This window comes from Chelonia mydas, chromosome 1 (genome assembly GCF_015237465.2).
Source record: "Chelonia mydas isolate rCheMyd1 chromosome 1, rCheMyd1.pri.v2, whole genome shotgun sequence".
NCBI lineage: Eukaryota > Metazoa > Chordata > Testudines > Cheloniidae > Chelonia > Chelonia mydas.
In genome coordinates, this window is record NC_057849.1 from 122938609 (window position 1) to 122957520 (window position 18912).

At 41.5% G+C, this 18912-nt stretch overlaps 1 protein-coding gene across 12 annotated transcripts in view; it reads right to left on the reverse strand.

Annotated features, from left to right (window-relative positions):
• Positions 1–288: 288 nt before the first annotated feature.
• P2RY8 (P2Y receptor family member 8) overlaps positions 289–18912 on the reverse strand; it is a 46551-nt gene continuing 27927 nt past the window's right edge. For 9 of the 12 annotated variants that reach the window (XM_037899578.2, XM_037899566.2, XM_043537748.1 and 6 more), the window contains one exon: positions 3870–5532. In XM_037899578.2, the coding sequence (XP_037755506.1) occupies positions 4393–5466 (1074 nt within the window). In that variant the 5' untranslated portion in view covers positions 5467–5532 and the 3' untranslated portion in view covers positions 3870–4392. Of the gene's footprint in view, positions 5533–18912 lie in introns of all 12 variants that reach the window. The other 3 variants (XR_006287828.1, XR_006287826.1, XR_006287824.1) reach the window with 1 other exon arrangement.

The window sequence follows — 18912 nt, forward strand, 5'->3', positions numbered from 1 at the left end:
AAGGGTCAAGTTTTGTTTTGTGGTATTTTTAAAATCTGCTTTACAAGTTTGATTGAGGAAAGTGTGAACGTTAATGCTGGCCCTGGTTTCTATAAGGAAAAAAGAAGTGAACAGAAATGCAAAATATTCAGCCTTTAAGGCGCTTGGGAAAACAGAGGGGGCTTTAAAGGAAAAAATAACCTAAAAACATAATAGAAATGGAAAACAAACTCCTGTTAGTTAATATTTAGCTGCCCTGTTACAAGTTTGGGAGCAACTCCTACATTATAAACACACACGGAGGAATAATTCTTAAAATGTTTGCCTTTATTTTATTAACTACCCTAGGCATCTTCACAGCAATATCATAAAGCAAATACAAAAAAATTAGAACCCTATACAGTCATCCCAAAATGTAATCAACTATCCAAACAATTAATAAAAAAGGGTCCAACTTAGAAGTCTACATTCCCCCCACAGTGAAAGCACTGTATACAAGGGCTACCTCCACACTTCAGACTACAGATGTCATGTTGAGCTTGTGTAGGTGTATGCACACTAGCTGTGATTGAGTTAGCAAGCTGAAAATATCAGTGTAGCTAAGGTGGGATGGGCTGGTCACCCCAAGCACATACCTAGGGTCTCAAGTAGTATGGTACTTAACATAACTAAGTTATCCTGCTGCCCTTGCTACCACCACTGTGCTTCTGCTTTTAGTGTGCTAGCTCAATCAAAGCTAGCATGTGTATGTTTACCTAAGCTGGAAATTACACCTCTAGCTCAAAATGTAGATGTATCCCATGGCTCCTCACAAACCTCCTAAATGGCCCTATATTCATGTTGAACATGAAGGGTGACAAGGTAAAACTTTGTGGCAAGAGAATATTTTCAATGGTTCAAAGAACAACTCCCCAGACTGCTCTTTATGAAAACAGAAATACATTTCATAGCAAATTACCTTCACAACATGCACTACCAAGTCCTAAAGACTATGTACATAGAGCCAGATGCAATGTTCATCAGTCAGGCAACAGCCACACTGACTTTGATGGGAGTTTTGTCTGAGCAGGGAGTCCAAGATCTAGCCCATACTGGTTATTTAATAGATAATGTGGTGGACAATCAACGGTCCTGGCACCTGACTGAGACATCCTTCTGATTTATTGTCAGGTAGCACCAGAAGAAAGATGGAATGGTCTGCAGGGTTGTGTGGGGATGAGGGACAGAGCATTTTCAGTCACTTGGGACTGGATCTTTTTTATTGAAGAAAGACCATTTCAGCATTTCTGAAACCATAAATCTGTGAGGGTCTGATCCTGCAAAGTTTCTGCACCGTCAAACTCCTTTTGAAGTGAGTGACAGTTGAGAGCATTCAGTCCCTGACAGGATTGGGCCCTAACTAAAGCATATCAAAAAATCTGCCCTAGAGCTAGGGGAAATTACCAATTTTTAATTGGACAATATTTGCATTTAAAACCCCCTAGATATTTAAATATGTAATCCAGAGCAAAATTGCTGCCATCGTAAGTATAGAACACCGATTTGGTAGCAAGAATGCTGGAATTCTTAAAAGCTGGTGGCTGAATAACTCAAATAGCAAAGTGAAACCATGTGCTACTAAACCTTAAGCACATTTGCAAGACATAAATAAACTCACTGAATTTCTAGATGATGAATGTAGGATGGGTTAAAGAGAATCTGCTCTGAAAATCTTCTCAGACACTGTAAGTAAATAGAGTATGTATCCAAATGCCTCAAATTCACATAATGTGTGTCCTCCCTTTTTTGAGTATTAATTTTTAAAAAATATTGTGCTTTCATTGTGTACTTTATTAGTATAAATTAGTACTTTATCTTCTTTCTTTCTTTCTTTCTGTGGGTTCCATACCAGATAAGTTGCCATGTGCTTAAAGAAAGTTAATGTGCAGTGTATTTTTTAAAGATAAGCAGAGTTTTCATGGACTGCTTAAAAATATTACTGAGAAGTGACATAAAACACTTCAGGTAACTTTAGAACTATAGTAGAACCTCAGAGTTACGAACACCAGGGTTACGAACTGATCAGTCAACCAAAGACCTCCTTGTGAACCAGAAGTAGGCAATCAGGCACCAGCAAAGACACACACACAAAAAAAAAACAAAAACAAACAAACTAACAAAAAAGAAAAAAAAACCCCAAACAAATAGAGTACAGTACTGTGTTAAACATAAACTACTAAAAAGATAAAGGGAAAGTTTAAAATAAAAAAGATTTGACAAGGTAAGGAAACTGTTTCTGTGCTTGTTTCATTTACATTAAGATGGTTAAAAGCAGCTTATTTCTTCTGCATAGTAAAGTTTCAAAGCTGTATTAAGTCAATGTTCAGTTGTAAACTTTTGAAAGAACAACCATAATGTTTTGTTTACAGTTACAAACATTTCAGAGTTACAAACAACTTCCATTCCCAAGGTTTTCCTAACTCTGAGGTTCCACCATAAATCACTAATATGCATTGCTTTTCACCTTGGTTGTAATCTCCATCAGTACTTGACTATTAGACAGGGAGGATAATAGGTAGGAAAAATCCTTATAAATTCTCAAACATATTTTTTGGTTATCCAGTGACTATAACAAAGCACAAGCTAGAAGGTAGATGGTGCACAAGGCTAATGTATGGAACTAATAACATTTGGATTGCTGAGTTTGAATCATACTTTAGATGAAAAGGCAGATAAATTTTAGTGGTCTAATCTAGTACCTTTTAAATATTTTTGTCCATGTTATGGAACTACCACACAGTTCACATAGCTGGCCGTCACTGCTCCAGGCTGGCCAATTTCTTGAGGCCTGATCCGATGCTCATATCAATGTCAGTGGTAAGTTTCCTGCTGAGTTCACTGACAGTTAGATCAAGCTCTAGGATATTAGAAGTATTGAGGTTTTTTGGCCCAGTGGTGAGGGCCAAACTCTTGCTTGGCTCTAACAAGTGTCATTAGCTCCTCATTTTAATGAGTGTTGAAATTATGCAGAATTTCAAATAAAAAAATAGGAAAAAAAGTCTTTTGAGATTAAAAAGAAAAATGTAGATGCTGTTTTATTGTATTTCTAAGCAACCATTCAATTGCTGAGATATGAGGAGAAGCATGGTATGATGCAATACATTGGGACAGGATACTGAGGGTCTGAACATGCCACTGCACTAATAATACATGAGCTAGCTGCAGGAAGGTTGGTAAATTTCAACTGCCCAGTGCCTGCCTTTCTGTCTGTCTGTAAAACGTGTAGTCCAGACATGTAAAGTATCAAAAGCAAATGAGGTAATGCCAAGATTTAGGAGACAAATCTTCAGCTTGTTCATATTGGCGTAATGCAATTGAGATAAATGGGATTACTCCCCTTTACACCAGATGAGACTCTGAACCATTATCTGAACTAGCTCCTAGAGGAAAGCAAAAATACTGTCCATAAACTACATAAAGCAATAGTCCCACTGACTGCAATGGGAACTGTATTCAATGCAGGACCATAGAGTTTGGCCCATTGTAAAACAAACAAATAAACTAAGTTAAGTGAATGCAAGCTCAGCAATATTAGTGTAGTGGGTCATTGTGAGAAAATTGCCATGAAAGCCACCTGAATTTCACCTCCCTCCTTAGAAATGTATAGCTCTAACAATGATGTAACCCACTCAGCAGCTGGGGCATTGATGTGGTTTAGGGTACTGACGTTGGTCTTTCTTTTTTACTTCATTTTACGAGATATTTCGATAGACGAAATTGAAATAAATAACTATTAACCAAGCTAACCTCTTTGAAGGTTAATGTGGTTAGGTTAGGCTGTGTATAAATCAAGCAAGTGATATATAAGTGTTGTGATGAGTTCATAGTGGCTACACATAATGTATTCATGATAAAATGGCAAGATATATTCATTCTTTTTCTGCAACAACACAAAAGAGAAACTCATACCTCTCTAAACAATTAACATATTTTTTACAAAGGCAACTCCCTGCTCCCAAACCCACTTTAACATTATTTTCCTTTAGTATAATAAGTGAGATCCATGAGTATTTGGCTAAGCACTGAGATCTCGGAATCTGAAAGTACTTTTGGTTTGTCCTTGCTTTCCAATCATATTCAGAAGTGTTCAGTAGAATTAATTCTGTCTTCATCCTTGTTTGTCAGTTTTGTCACTGGACTTGGACTGGATCACTTTCTTCCTTTGATAATTTTGGTTCATCTTACTCCTTCTCTTTTCCTTCCCAGTAAGTGGTTATTGATTTTAGACATGTGTGAGATACTTGCTGTTCAGTGTGGTCGGACTATAGTTGCTATGGTCATTGATGTTTATCAGAACATGGTTTACAAAAAATCCCTGTCTTTCTCCACAGAGAACTTGCTATCACCGTCCCACATCTGATTTGAAGTCTGTAGTTAAAAAACACTTTCTTGCCTTTGCAAACTTACCTTAACTACATCTAACCCTTCCATAGGCCCACTTGACATTGACCTGGCCGACATTGTCCTGCCAGAGAATAAGCTTTCCCTTCTGGTCTCCAGACTGTCATTGAGCAGTACCTTATGACCTATTACCTGCATGAATTTCTGATAAAATTCTTTGGATGCAAAATAGTAAATGAATGGATCTATACAGATGTTCAGGCAACTGAGGCATAGGGTGAGCTTGTAAGCAGGGTATAAACTCTTTTCGAAAAAGAGACGGCTGATCATGTGCACAAGTAGAATAAAGTTATTAGGGGCGAAGCAAGTGATGAATACCAAGAGGACAATTGCAGCCAGGTAAATAGACCTAGTCTTCTGCCTGCTACCGTATCTGTTAGAGGTCTGAATGAGCTTCCGAATAGTGCCAATGTAGCAGGCTACTGTCACTATGAATGGGATCAGGAAGAAAAGAACAAATAGCGTCAGAAGAAAGGTTGCCCATGCTATAACATTGGGCAGCATGTCCCATTTGAGCACATCGAAACAAGTTATGATCCCTAGTGGTTTTACTTCATAGGTCAGATCTGTGCTTGCCAGTGGGTATAGGGCCAATAGCAAAACGGCCCACATGCCCAAGCAGGCAGCAAGTGCATATCTCTTTCTTCTCCACTTGACTAACTTCATGGGATACACCACTCCCAAGAACCGCTCTATGCTAATGCAGGTCATGGTGAGTATGGAAGAATACATGTTTGAGTAGAACATCACTGTGACTAAGCTGCAAAGGCTCTTACCAAAGATCCAGTTGTTGTTCTTGATGTGATAGACAATCTGGAAGGGAAAGCAGCAAGCCAGTGTGAGGTCTGTGATGCTAAGGTTAATCATGAAGATAACTGAGGGTGTCTTGGGTTTGATATGGCAGCAGAGCACCCAAAGGGAGAACAGATTCCCAGGGATGCTGATGAGGGCCACCAAGGAGTACACAGCTGGGAGAGTGATTGCAATAGCTCTGTTCTGAAGCATGGCCATTGTTTCATCATCCAGTTGGGATTTATTTGCAGGCATTATGGAAAACGACACTGTTGATTCTTAAAAGCCTTCTGGATCATATCATGAGAGTTCAGTTAAAATCTAAAGGGCAAATATAAAGAGAAGAGATATGTCAAAACAATAGTTAACAATACATTTTCCCTGTTAATTAAATGTAAAACAATAGCATTATTTATGTTCACATTTCAAGTTAGTTTTGAACTGAACTGTCATTACATCGCTCTGGAAAATATTTAGTGTGAAATCCTAGCCCTATTGAAGTCATGGCAAAACTGCCATTAACTTCAGTGAGGCCAGGATTTCACTACCAAATTCTGGTTGCCCTTTACCATTCCCACTTTATATTCCTATGTTTGTCCAACAACAGTGTGGGGTCAAAGGTGTGAATGCATTGCAGCCAAAGAAGAGAAAGGGAAATGACAGATCAAAAGTTATCTCTGTGATGGGACAAGGTAGGCGAAATGATATCTTTTATTGGACCAACTTCTGTTGGTGAGAGATACAAGTTTTCGAGCCACACAGAGCTCTTCTTCAGGTCTGGAAAACACTCAGTATATTTCCCGGACCTGAAGAAAAGCTCTGTGTAAGCTTGAAAGCTTGTCTCTCTCACCAACAGAAGTTGGTCTAATAAAAGATATTACCTCACTCACCTTGTCTCTCTTATATCCTGGGACTCACACGGCTACAACAACACTGCACACAACAGTGGAAGAGCTCTATGGTGGACATAACTGTGGCCCAGAATGAGACCAAGGCTAATGCAGCTGGCAGCGGCGGGGACTGATAGTAGTGTAGAGAGGCCTGTAGGACTCGCTACATCCAGCTGGTGGCAACTATTGATGACTGTTTTATTAATTATTAGTTACTTCTCATAGTGCCCCAAAACTTTCTAGACGTCTGCCAAAATAGACTAAAATATATGACTGTTGCCCCAAAGACTTTACAAGCTAAAATCAGACAAGGCGTGATGAGGGGCTACAAAGACAGGAGGGAGGGGGCTGAGAGTATGAGCCCTGTATAGCCTTAAATTCCCATTTTTTTTTTTTAGAGTTAGCAGCCTTGGAATACTTTTAACATAAGATAATTCAAATGTACTAAAAAAGATTTGATACTAATAAGGGTCTGTAGCAAACAGATAACATCAGTTATTGCTATTTGTCCTTTCGGGGTTTCTAGCCACAGTGGTTTTGAGTCACGCTAAGCAATCTGAGACACAGAACAAGGCAGTTTAGAGGTAGAATCTACAAGAACCCAGAGATGAGGTCTAATTTGCAGTTCACATGAAAAGAAATTAACATATGCCAAGAAATAACTGCATCCCATGATCACAATTGCACAAAACCTTTGGGGGCAAATTCATCACAGCTGAATTTCATTCTTGTCAATGGAGTTACACCAGGAGTGCAACTTGCCATCTGTTTTTAAGAGGGAATTGCCAAGTCACTTCCTGACACAAAACTGTTGAAGAAATGCAGCACGTGCAGAAGTCTCTCTCCCCACTTCGGCTGTCCATGGCTTTTACAGGAAAACATTTATTGTAGGCTCTGATCCAGCAAATCTTTATACGGATGTGTAACTTAAAGCATGTGAGTATAAGCTAATGGCACTGTGCTTAAGTGCTACTGGATCAGGGCCACAGTGGCATATGACATAAGAAGGCACTTGAAGAACAGATGACAAGAATGACTGAAACCAGGGGAAAATGTGCAGAAGTCTGATCAGCTTTCTCATAGGCTTTAAATCTAGAAGGGAGCATCATGATCATCTACTCTGCCCTCTGCATAACACATGCAGCTTTTCTATCCCCATCTTTCAGAAAGGGAATTGAGGCACAGAGAAACTAAATGACTTGCCCAAGGCCACACCAGAAATCTTTGATAAATCTGGCAGCTAAACCCATGTCTCTCGAGTCTTTGGCAATTACCCTAACCAGCAGACTATCCTTTCTCTTTGATTACTTTTCTTAACATAGATACATTCAATGGCAGTTGCTGAAGTGGGTTGATCTAGTTTAATTGTCCCTATATTGTGCCTGGTTTTGTTTGGTATGTATATTTTCATGCTTTTCTGTACAATTTTTATGACCTCCTACCTACCACAGTCTTTTCTGTCACCTATTGTTTAACTTAAATTTAATACGTGAAGTTAAAAAATAATTGTAGTAATTTTTGTGTTTAAAACCAGATTAGGATTAGGGTTAGAGTTGGGTTTATTCGCTGCATATTTTTCTTACCGCTGAAGACTTTTCCTTCAGTTATATCCTTCCAACCCAATTGAAATTAGTGGAATTGCATGGGTTGAATGGGGAGAATTTGTCCCAGAAGTATTTGAAATTTTAAACTTTACACATAGTTGAGCCACAAAAATATTCATGTGAAAATGTCATGGTTGTGCTTGTACCTTGGTGACAGGTGCATTAGAAAGGATCACTAATTAGATAGATCATCTGACTAAGGGGTTTTCAAATGTGGAAGAGAAAAGGGAACAAAAGTCTCATTGCCACTCCTCTCAATTTCTGGGTTGTCAGATATCAAAAGACAGGTGTTTTAAGCAGTTAAGCTTCCTCTTGTCTTAATGTGGACTTTTATGGAGGGTTATTTGGGTTGATTTATTTCAGTTAACTTCTGATGTTAAGATGGTGCCTGAGTCTTCATAAGCACCCTGAAGTTGTAGCATAGAAGGGATTTCTTCTGATCATACTTGTCTCTGGTCAGCCACATCCCAATACCATAGCTCTTTGTAGCTTAAGTAAAATCAGATTTTTCTTCTGGCGTGCAAGTAAAGACGACCACCTGCATGTTAGCTCTGGTGACAGGAGCTGGAATTCCCCGCCCCCCTCCAATTGGCAACCAAATGTAAATCACACAATAATAGCAATACGCTTACCCAAATGGGAAATATAGAAAGAAGATGGGACTGTGGGCTTTTTCTCACAGTAGGGTAACACCAAAAGAAATGTCTACTTTCCTCATATGAAAGTGCTAAATAGAAGAGATGGTTTTCCTCTCACACATTTGTTCTCTTCCAGTTAATAATACATCACCAGGTGCACATGTGAAAATTATGACTGACACAATAAATACTCAGTCTTGGGTGAATCTACAAAGTTTTTGAGTTCAGGTTTGGATTGGATGCTTCAGTCTAAGCCTATCCAAAACTAATAAGATTTCACACTGACAAGTTCTGGCACCATCTCTCCCTCACTCCCAAGGAATCCACATTTCCTCTGTAGTGAGACCTGGCAACTTGCTGCTAGGTATCCTTACAGGTCTGTCTCACGTCATATGCCTCTGAGTTGGAGATAATCCGAGAGCACTGGAGTATTCGAGAAACCCTGTTTTTCTTATAACAAGAGAGCACAAGATATTCTTTACTTTTCCTGTAATATCTCTGACTGATCATCAAAGGAAAGTGAAATCTTGAGATCAGGTAGTAGAATGCCTTTCAATTTACTCTTATTCTATAAGACATTTATAACAGCCTGATAAAATAAATACATCGAATTAAATAGAAAAGCTTAAACGTTAAGCAACACAGAAGACTTTTTATTGGTTGCATATGTATTGAGGACATATGTATTGGAAAGCGTAGGGGACAATTTCCTGGTGCAAGTGCTAGGGGAGCCAACTAGGGGGGGCGCTTTTCTTGACCTGCTGCTCACAAACCAGGTAGAATTAGTGGGGGAAGCAAAAGTGGATGGGAATCTGGGAGGCAGTGACCATGAGTTGGTTGAGTTCAGGATCCTGACGCAGGGAAGAAAGGTAAGCAGCAGGATACGGACCCTGGACTTCAGGAAAGCAGACTTTGACTCCCTCAGGGAACAGATGGCCAGGATCCCCTGGGGGACTAACATGAAGGGGAAGGGAGTCCAGGAGAGCTGGCTGTATTTCAAGGAATCCCTGTTGAGGTTACAGGGACAAACCATCCCGATGAGTCGAAAGAATAGTAAATATGGCAGGCGACCAGCTTGGCTTAATGGTGAAATCCTAGCGGATCTTAAACATAAAAAGAAGCTTACAAGGAGTGGAAGGTTGGACATATGACCAGGAAGAGTATAAAAATATTGCTCGGGCATGTAGGAAAGATATCAGGAGGGCCAAATCGCACCTGGAGCTGCAGCTAGCAAGAGATGTCAAGAGTAACAAGAAGGGTTTCTTCAGGTATGTTGGCAACAAGAAGAAAGCCAAGGAAAGTGTGGGCCCCTTACTGAATGAGGGAGGCAACCTAGTGACAGAGGATGTGGAAAAAGCTAATGTACTCAATGCTTTTTTTGCCTCTGTTTTCACTAACAAGGTCAGCTCCCAGACTGCTGTGCTGGGCATCACAAAATGGGGAAGAGATGGCCAGCCCTCTGTAGAGATAGAGGTGGTTAGGGACTATTTAGAAAAGCTGGACGTGCACAAGTCCATGGGGCCGGACGAATTGCATCCGAGAGTGCTGAAGGAATTGGCGGCTGTGATTGCAGAGCCCTTGGCCATTATCTTTGAAAACTCGTGGCGAACGGGGGAAGTCCCGGATGACTGGAAAAAGGCTAATGTAGTGCCCATCTTTAAAAAAGGGAAGAAGGAGGATCCTGGGAACTACAGGCCAGTCAGCCTCACCTCAGTCCCTGGAAAAATCATGGAGCAGGTCCTCAAAGAATCAATCCTGAAGCACTTAGAGGAGAGGAAAGTGATCAGGAACAGTCAGCATGGATTCACCAAGGGAAGGTCATGCCTGACTAATCTAATCGCCTTTTATGATGAGATTACTGGTTCTGTGGATGAAGGGAAAGCAGTGGATGTATTGTTTCTTGACTTTAGCAAAGCTTTTGACACGGTCTCCCACAGCATTCTTGTCAGCAAGTTAAGGACGTATGGGCTGGATGAATGCACTATAAGGTGGGTAGAAAGCTGGCTAGATTGTCGGGCACAACGGGTAGTGATCAATGGCTCCATGTCTAGTTGGCAGCCGGTGTCAAGTGGAGTGCCCCAGGGGTCGGTCCTGGGGCCCGTTTTGTTCAATATCTTCATAAATGATCTGGAGGATGGTGTGGATTGCACTCTGAGCAAATTTGCGGATGATACTAAACTGGGAGGAGTGGTAGATACGCTGGAGGGGAGGGATAGGATACAGAAGGACCTAGACAAATTGGAGGATTGGGCCAAAAGAAATCTGATGAGGTTCAATAAGGATAAGTGCAGGGTCCTGCACTTAGGATGGAAGAATCCAATGCACCGCTACAGACTAGGGACCGAATGGCTAGGCAGCAGTTCTGCGGAAAAGGACCTAGGGGTGACAGTGGACGAGAAGCTGGATATGAGTCAGCAGTGTGCCCTTGTTGCCAAGAAGGCCAATGGCATTTTGGGATGTATAAGTAGGGGCATAGCGAGCAGATCGAGGGACGTGATCGTTCCCCTCTATTCGACACTGGTGAGGCCTCATCTGGAGTACTGTGTCCAGTTTTGGGCCCCACACTACAAGAAGGATGTGGATAAATTGGAAAGAGTCCAGCAAAGGGCAACAAAAATGATTAGGGGTCTAGAGCACATGACTTATGAGGAGAGGCTGAGGGAGCTGGGATTGTTTAGTCTGCGGAAGAGAAGAATGAGGGGGGATTTGATAGCTGCTTTCAACTACCTGAAAGGGGGTTCCAAAGAGGATGGCTCTAGACTGTTCTCAATGGTAGCAGATGACAGAACGAGGAGTAATGGTCTCAAGTTGCAATGGGGGAGGTTTAGATTGGATATTAGGAAAAACTTTTTCACTAAGAGGGTGGTGAAACACTGGAATGCGTTACCTAGGGAGGTGGTAGAATCTCCTTCCTTAGAGGTTTTTAAGGTCAGGCTTGACAAAGCCCTGGCTGGGATGATTTAACTGGGACTTGGTCCTGCTTTGAGCAGGGGGTTGGACTAGATGACCTTCTGGGGTCCCTTCCAACCCTGATATTCTATGATTCTATGATTCTATGACATTGTTCCATCCCTGGAAGATGGGCTGGTTGCCTAAAAATAAGCAAACAAGGACAAAACATAATGAAAACCACACAGTTGGTAAATATTCAGCTGAGGATTTAATTCTACATGGAACCTCTGGATCACTAGGTTGGTGACAGGGCATTTGGTGAATGAGGCACAGTATTCCAAGTGAACGAATTTCCTTTTCTGATTGGGTGTGAGGAAGATGGAGTAGTTGCAGGGAGAGGTACCATACTGCAAGAACTGTTAGAAATACCCGATAGATAGCTAGGTAGAGCAAGGGGTTTTCAAAGGAGAAAAAGAGAAGAAAAGAACCTCATTATCACATCTCAGTTTCTCTTCCTGAAATATAGTATGGCCTGCTTTTAGGTCCTGATTCAGTAAAGCACTAAATACACGCTTACGTCCCATTGAACTAAAGAATGTGCTTATGTGCTTTGTTGAATAAGGATGGACATAAGCATATGCTTAAAACTAAGTGTGTGCTTTACTGCAACGGGGCCTGAGTTAATAACTGGTGAGTGCTCCCTGGTTGTAATAACCTCATTCTGTTAAATATAAACTTTGGGGGTGCAGACTTAATTATTCATTGTAAATAAACTCAGAGGCAGAGATGTTTATCACCCCAGGGTTTGGTTATTGCAAAGTTACTAAAGCTCTGTCTCCACTGAAAAAAACAACGGTGTGTTTTCACATGGAGATAGCTAGCTTGATGTAAAATCCTAGTGGAGACAAGGCATTGTATCTTTTACTTTGATTATTTTCATCACTATACGGAGCTATATCCCTAAGTGAGGGGCCTAGCATTGCCCTAGTCTAGCTATAGAAATAAAAATGACATGTGCCCTTGTTTACACTAGCATTTTACATTAAGATAGCTATCTCAATGTGACAACACACTATATTTGCAGCAAAGATATAGCCAGAGAAAACTACCATAGAGACCTTGAATCTAAGCTTTTTCTCCCGTAATCTGGGATAGCCACAAAATGAGGTGACGGCTTCATGAAAAAACTCGTACAGATACAGACAGACATCATCTTAATTCCAAATGCAAACAGATGGACATCATACCAAAAGGACTAAAGGTAAAAAATCCATTACAATCTACATATCACACAGACTATGCTGAGAGATTGTGCCACACACTCTCAAAGAAACTGCAAAACCACCTGATCAACATCTTATACAGCAAACAGGGAAAGATTAAGAATGAGCTCTCAAAACTGGATAGTCTTATAAAAAAACAACCTTCCACACAAACTTCCTCATAGATAGATTTTACAAAAACTAGACAAGCCATTTACAACACAAACTTTGCTTCTCTACAAAGGAAAAAGGACACTAAACTATCTAAACTGCTACATGGCACAAGGAGCCACAACAGTAGTTCCCTTAACCCACCTAACAATATTGTTAATCTTTCCAACTATACTCTTACCCCGGCAGAAGAGTCTGTCCTATCTCGGGGCCTCTCCTTTTGTCCCTCCAGGCCCACAAACAGGATATAGTTCTGTGGTGACCTAGAATCCTTCTTTCGACGTCTCCGACTCAAAGAATATTTCCAACACACCTCTGAACAACATACTAACCCACAGAATCCTTCCTACCAACACTACAAAAAGAAGGATTCTGCGTGGACTCCTCCTGAAGGTCGAAACAACAGACTGGACTTCTACATAGAGTGCTTCCGCCGACATGCACGGGCTGAAATTGTGGAAAAGCAGCATCACTTGGCCAATAACCTCAGCCGTGCTGAACACAACGCCATCAACAGCCTCAGGAACAACTCTGACATCATAATCAAAAAGGCTGACAAAGGAGGTGCTGTTGTCATCATGAGTAAGTTGGAATATGAACAAGAGGCTGCTAGGAAGCTCTCTAACTCCACATTCTACAGGCCATTATCCTCTGATCCCACTGAGGATTACCAAAAGAAACTACACCATCTGCTCAAGAAACTCCCTGAAAAAGCACAGGAACAGATTTGTGCAGACACATACCTAGAACCCCGACCAGGGGTATTCTATTTGCTACCCAAGATCCATAAACGTGGAAAGCCTGGAAGCCCCATCATCTCAGGCATTGGCACCCTAACAGCAGGATTGTCTGGCTATGTGGACTCTCTCCTCAGGCCCTACGGTACCAGCACTCCCAGCTATCTTCGAGACACCACTGACTTCCTGAGGAAACTACAATCTACCTGTGATCTTCCAGAAAACACCCTCCTGGCCACTATGGATGTAGAAGCCCTCTACACCAACATTCCACACAAAGATGGACTACAAGCCGTCAGGAACAGTATCCCCGATAATGTCATGGCAAACCTGGTGGCTGACCTTTGTGACTTTGTCCTCACCCACAACTATTTCAAATTTGGGGACAATGTATACCTTCAAGTCAGCGGCACTGCTATGGGTACTCTCATGGCCCCGCAGTATGCTAACATTTTTATGACTGATTTAGAACAACGCTTCCTTAGCTCTCGTCCCCTAATGCCCCTGCTCTACTTGCGCTACATTGATGACATCTTCATCATCTGGACCCATGGAAAAGAAGCCCTTGAGGAATTCCACCATGATTTCAACAATTTCCATCCCACCATCAACCTCAGCCTAGACCAATCCATACAAGCAGTCCATTTCCTGGACACTACTGTGCTAATAAGCGATGGTCACATAAACACCACCCTATACAGAAACCTACTGACCGCTATACTTACCTACATGCCTCCAGCTTCCATCCAGGATGCACCACACGATCCATTGTCTACAGCCAAGCTCTAAGATACAACCACATTTGCTCCAACCCCTCAGACAGAGACAAACACCTACAGTATCTCTATCAAGCATTCTTAAAACTACAGTACCCACCTGCTGAAATGAAAAAAACAGATTGACACAGCCAGAAGAGTACCCAGAAGTCACCTACTACAGGACAGGCCCAACAAAGAAAATAACAGAACGCCACTAGCTGTCACCTTCAGCCCCCAACTAAAACCTCTCCAGCGCATCATCAAAGATTTACAACCTATCCTGAAAAATGATCCCTCACTCTCACAGATCTTGGGAGACAGACCAGTCCTCGCTTACAGACAGCCCCCCAACCTGAAGCAAATACTCTCCAGCAACCACACAACACACAACAAAAACACTAACCCAGGAACCTATCCTTGCACCAAAGCCCCATGCCAACTCTGTCCATATATTTATTCAAGTGACACCATCATAGGACTTAATCACATTAGCCACGCCATCAGGGGCTCGTTCACCTGCACATCTACCAATGTGATATATGCCATCATGTGCCAGTAATGCCCCTCTGCCATGTACATTGGCCAAACTGGACAGTCTCTATGCAAAAGAATAAATGGACACAAATCTGACATCAGGAATCATAACATTCAAAAACTGGTAGGAGAACACTTCAACCTCTCTGGCCACTCAGTAAAAGATTTAAGCGTGGCAATTTTGCAACAGAAAAGCTTCAAAAACAGACAAAAACAGACAAACAATGAGAAACTGCTGAGCTTGAATTAATATGCAAACTAGATACCTTTAACTTGGGTTTGAATAGAGACTGGGAGTGGCTGGGTCATTACACATATTGAATCTATTTCCCTAAGTTAAGTAGCTTCACACCTTCAACTGTCTACATGGGCCATCTTGATTATCACTACAAAATTTTTTTCTCCTGCTAGTAATAGCTCATCTTAACTAATTAGCCTCTTACAGTTTGTATGGCAACTTCCACCTTCTCTGTATGTATATATATCTTCTTACTATACGTTCCATTCTATGCATCCAATGAAGTGGGCTGTAGCCCACGATAGCTTATGCTCTAATAAATTTGTTAGTCTTTAAGGTGCCACAAGTACTCCTGTTCTTTTTACTTAGTTAGTGGGTTTGCATTATTGTAATGTACTTTTTTCTAAAGTCTTGTCTTCTGTTTTTGTCTGTCAGATCTTCTGCGGCAGCTCTCAAATGGTGGACCTGATCTGAGAGAGAGGACTGAATATCCGATTATTGTTTCCTTTTCTATTGTCTCATCCTTTTAATTTGCCATTCGGTTTGTCCTGTTTAAATTTAAACAGGGAAGAAGAAAACAGGATTGTAAATTGTTTCTTGTTCTACAAATGTATTACTGTTTTCGTCTGTTAAAGTTTTCATTTCCAATTTCTGTGTCCTCTGTTTTTCCCCACATGTTATGACAGCTGAGAGAACATAGGCCCAGTTAAGGCAGCTCTCAGAGGCACGTGATGGGACTTATTTATGTTGGGGCTTAACTGACAGCTTGGCTGGACAGCTGAATCTGAAAAGTGATTCTTTCAGAGGATTCCTCCTTTTCTATAACCACCTTTTATTTCTTTGCCCTTCTCGAGCTGTGTGCCTTTTCTTTCCCTCTTTACCGCACATCTGGCAGTGATATTTGCGGGCCCTGCCTTCACAGGATAGTCACTGAGGCCCCAATCCACAAAAGTACATAGGTGTTGGGGTAGACAGGCGTTCACCTACCAAACTCGCATGCAGGGCCTGACCCGGTAGTTGTGCTCAGAGGCCACCTACTGGATTGGGTCCCATGCAAAATCTGATAGCAGCAGAAGGTGGTGCCTGGGCTGTGGGAGACTGTTCCACTGTGGAAGTGGATAAATATTTAAATATTTATGAGGCCGGAAACAGAGAGGAAGAGAGTGAGAATGATGTGGTACCCTGGTGGTTCAGGCACCCACATGGGAGACCCAGGGTCCAGTGCCCCTCCTCCAATGACCCTTTCATTATTTATCCACACTGGAACAGCTTCAACAGGAGGGACTGAGGGAGCCCCACATCTGACTATCCGCTCAGTGGTTAGAGCCCTCTCCTGAGACCCTGTTCAGCTCCCTTCTTCCCATTAGCCGTAAAAGGAATTGAACCTGGGTGTCCCATATCCCAGATGAGTGCTCTGACCACTGGGCTAAAAGTTATTAGGTGGGCATCACCTCCTACTCCTCCAGGTGTTTTATGTGGAGCGAGACAGGCACCTAACTCACTTCTGCAAGAAACTACTTAGGTGCCTAAGCTACCTGACTCCAGGAGGGCAGTGGGTTCCTGTTCATGGATCACTAACTAGAGAGGGGTGCCTCTCTGGAGTTAGGCACTGATCTTGGAGAGAGCTACAGGGCTTAGTGCATACCCCTGTCATTGGCATCTCCCATTAGCTAGCTTAGCTGGCTCCCTGCCTAGCATGCTGGATTTTGTGGATCACATTCTAAAGCTCCTGTCTTTCCCCATGCAGTGTATATAATGTGTTCCTGTGATTTTCTAGGCACCTAAAAGTTATGCACTGTTATTCTCAGCATCACAATGCCTCAGTCTGTGTATCTGGGCCCAAGCCTTTTCTGAACTAATCGTGCTGCTTTATATTGGGTCCTCTGCTGCCATCTGCCTTATGCTGTTTCCTAATGTGTGGGGTATTTTTGAAAATGTCTCTGCAACAATCAAGGCACAATTTTGCTCACTGAGCTTGTGGTTGTATTATCATATGGGTATAACTCTTAATTTTCACCAATTTTTAGCTCCCTTCCTTTAAACAAACCCCAAAATTATGGGCACCTGCCAATTCTGCCTTCTGTACACATGCCTGTGGATTCAGAATTGCACTTCTGAAAATTTAACACTAAATAGTTACATCATTTCTTACCTACTATGTTTTGGCCTTTGAAGAATGAAAACAAAACCATAGTTCTTATTTTTCATTACATTCTCAATGTAAAATCCTAGTGGAGATGGACAAGGCACTATAGTTCCTACCTTGAGGTAGCTAATTAGGGTAAGCTATGGGTGAGGCTATAGGGTTGACCCTCAACTAGCTAAGTCAAGATAAAACTACCGGTGCCTTGTCTCCACTAGGATTCTACATTGAGTTAGTTACCTCAAATTATCTTTAGGTGAAAACACAACTGTTTTTTTCAGTGAAAACATATGTATAAGTGTCACCATCTCCCTCATATTCCAAACCTCAGAGCCTGAGACCTGTAAAAGATTGAGCTCAGAGAATACACCAGTTCAAGCACAACCACCCACATTTGCAAGAGAACTTTATTTCCATCAAATAAAGAGCATTTTAGTTATCACAGGGTGCTGATTTATCTTATTTTCTCCAGTGTGAGAAACTGTAAACAACCACATTTGCACAAACCAACCAAAAAGTCTTAGGTGTGAAATCTACCCATGCAGAAGGAGGGGAAAAAAACAAGCAATGCTGTGTTAATCTGTTAGACTAGCTAAGGAGTGTTATTAACTGTAAACAGATAGCTTTTCGTTTCCTGTCTCTTTCCTGGATTTCTTACCATGCTTCATGAGTCTGTTTTCACAGAACACTATTGCACAGAGTTCTTGTCAATACTAAGGGAACATTTTTTAAAATTTCTACCTTTGCTACCACTGAGTCAGAAATGCTGGTAGCTCTACTGGTGTTAGCAACATTGAGAGCCCTAATCTATAAAAGGTTCCTATGGCCACCGCCATCTTATACATCATGTCAATTAAATCTGCTCAGAACAAGTCTAATCAAGTTGGTCTTAAAAATGAGCCTTGTCTACACTAAGGGCCAGAACCTCAGCTGGTGTAATTAGGCAAAGCTCTGATTTAAATATTGATGTCAATGGAGTGAGGTTGCTGAGGATCTGGGTCTAGGACTCCAAATGTTGCTGGGGGAGGGGGACATTTTTGGAAAATGGCCTTAGACCTTGACAATATTTAAGAGTTCACCAGTTTGATTTTTGGGGTAAACACTCAGTTAAATTAATGCAAAACTCTGTGGGCACACTCTTAATTTGATTGAAACCTGACTCATATTGATTTAACTTGATTTACTGATTTGTCAACTTACTGATATTGGTTTCAGTCAAATCAAGTGTCCACACAAGGTTTTCCACCAGCTCTAGTGAATCAGTTTATAATTGCACTTTTTGGCCTTGTCCACATACACAGAAGCTGCACTGTTGTCACTTAAGGCTTGTCTACACACTCCAGCAATGTGCACTATGGGGATGTGATTTCTAAAGCACACTAATGTGTTGCACACTAACTGGTCCATGTAGAACTTACTGGTGTGCACTAAAGGTTCCCTAGTGTTTCAAACAGTACTACATTAAGGCGCACTAGGGAACTTTTAGTGCACACCAGCAGGGTCTACATGGACCAGTTAGTGTGCAACACATTAGTGTGCTTTAGAAATCACACACCCCGCAGTGTGCATTGCACTATGTAAACAAGCCCTAAGATAGGCTTTTAAATGGATTTAGTTAAACCAGTGAAAGAAGCACAATGCTCTTACTTCAGGAGTGGCTTATTTCAGTTTATCTTAAACCTAAAATTTAAGCTAAACTGAAAACCGCCACCCAAGCCCAAATCAGAATGTCCACACAGCAGTTTGCACCTGTTTAACTAAATTGGTTTCAGGTCACATCTTAGGTTAAACCGGTCCAACTTTCTCATATGGACAAGTCCTGAGTTAAATTGGC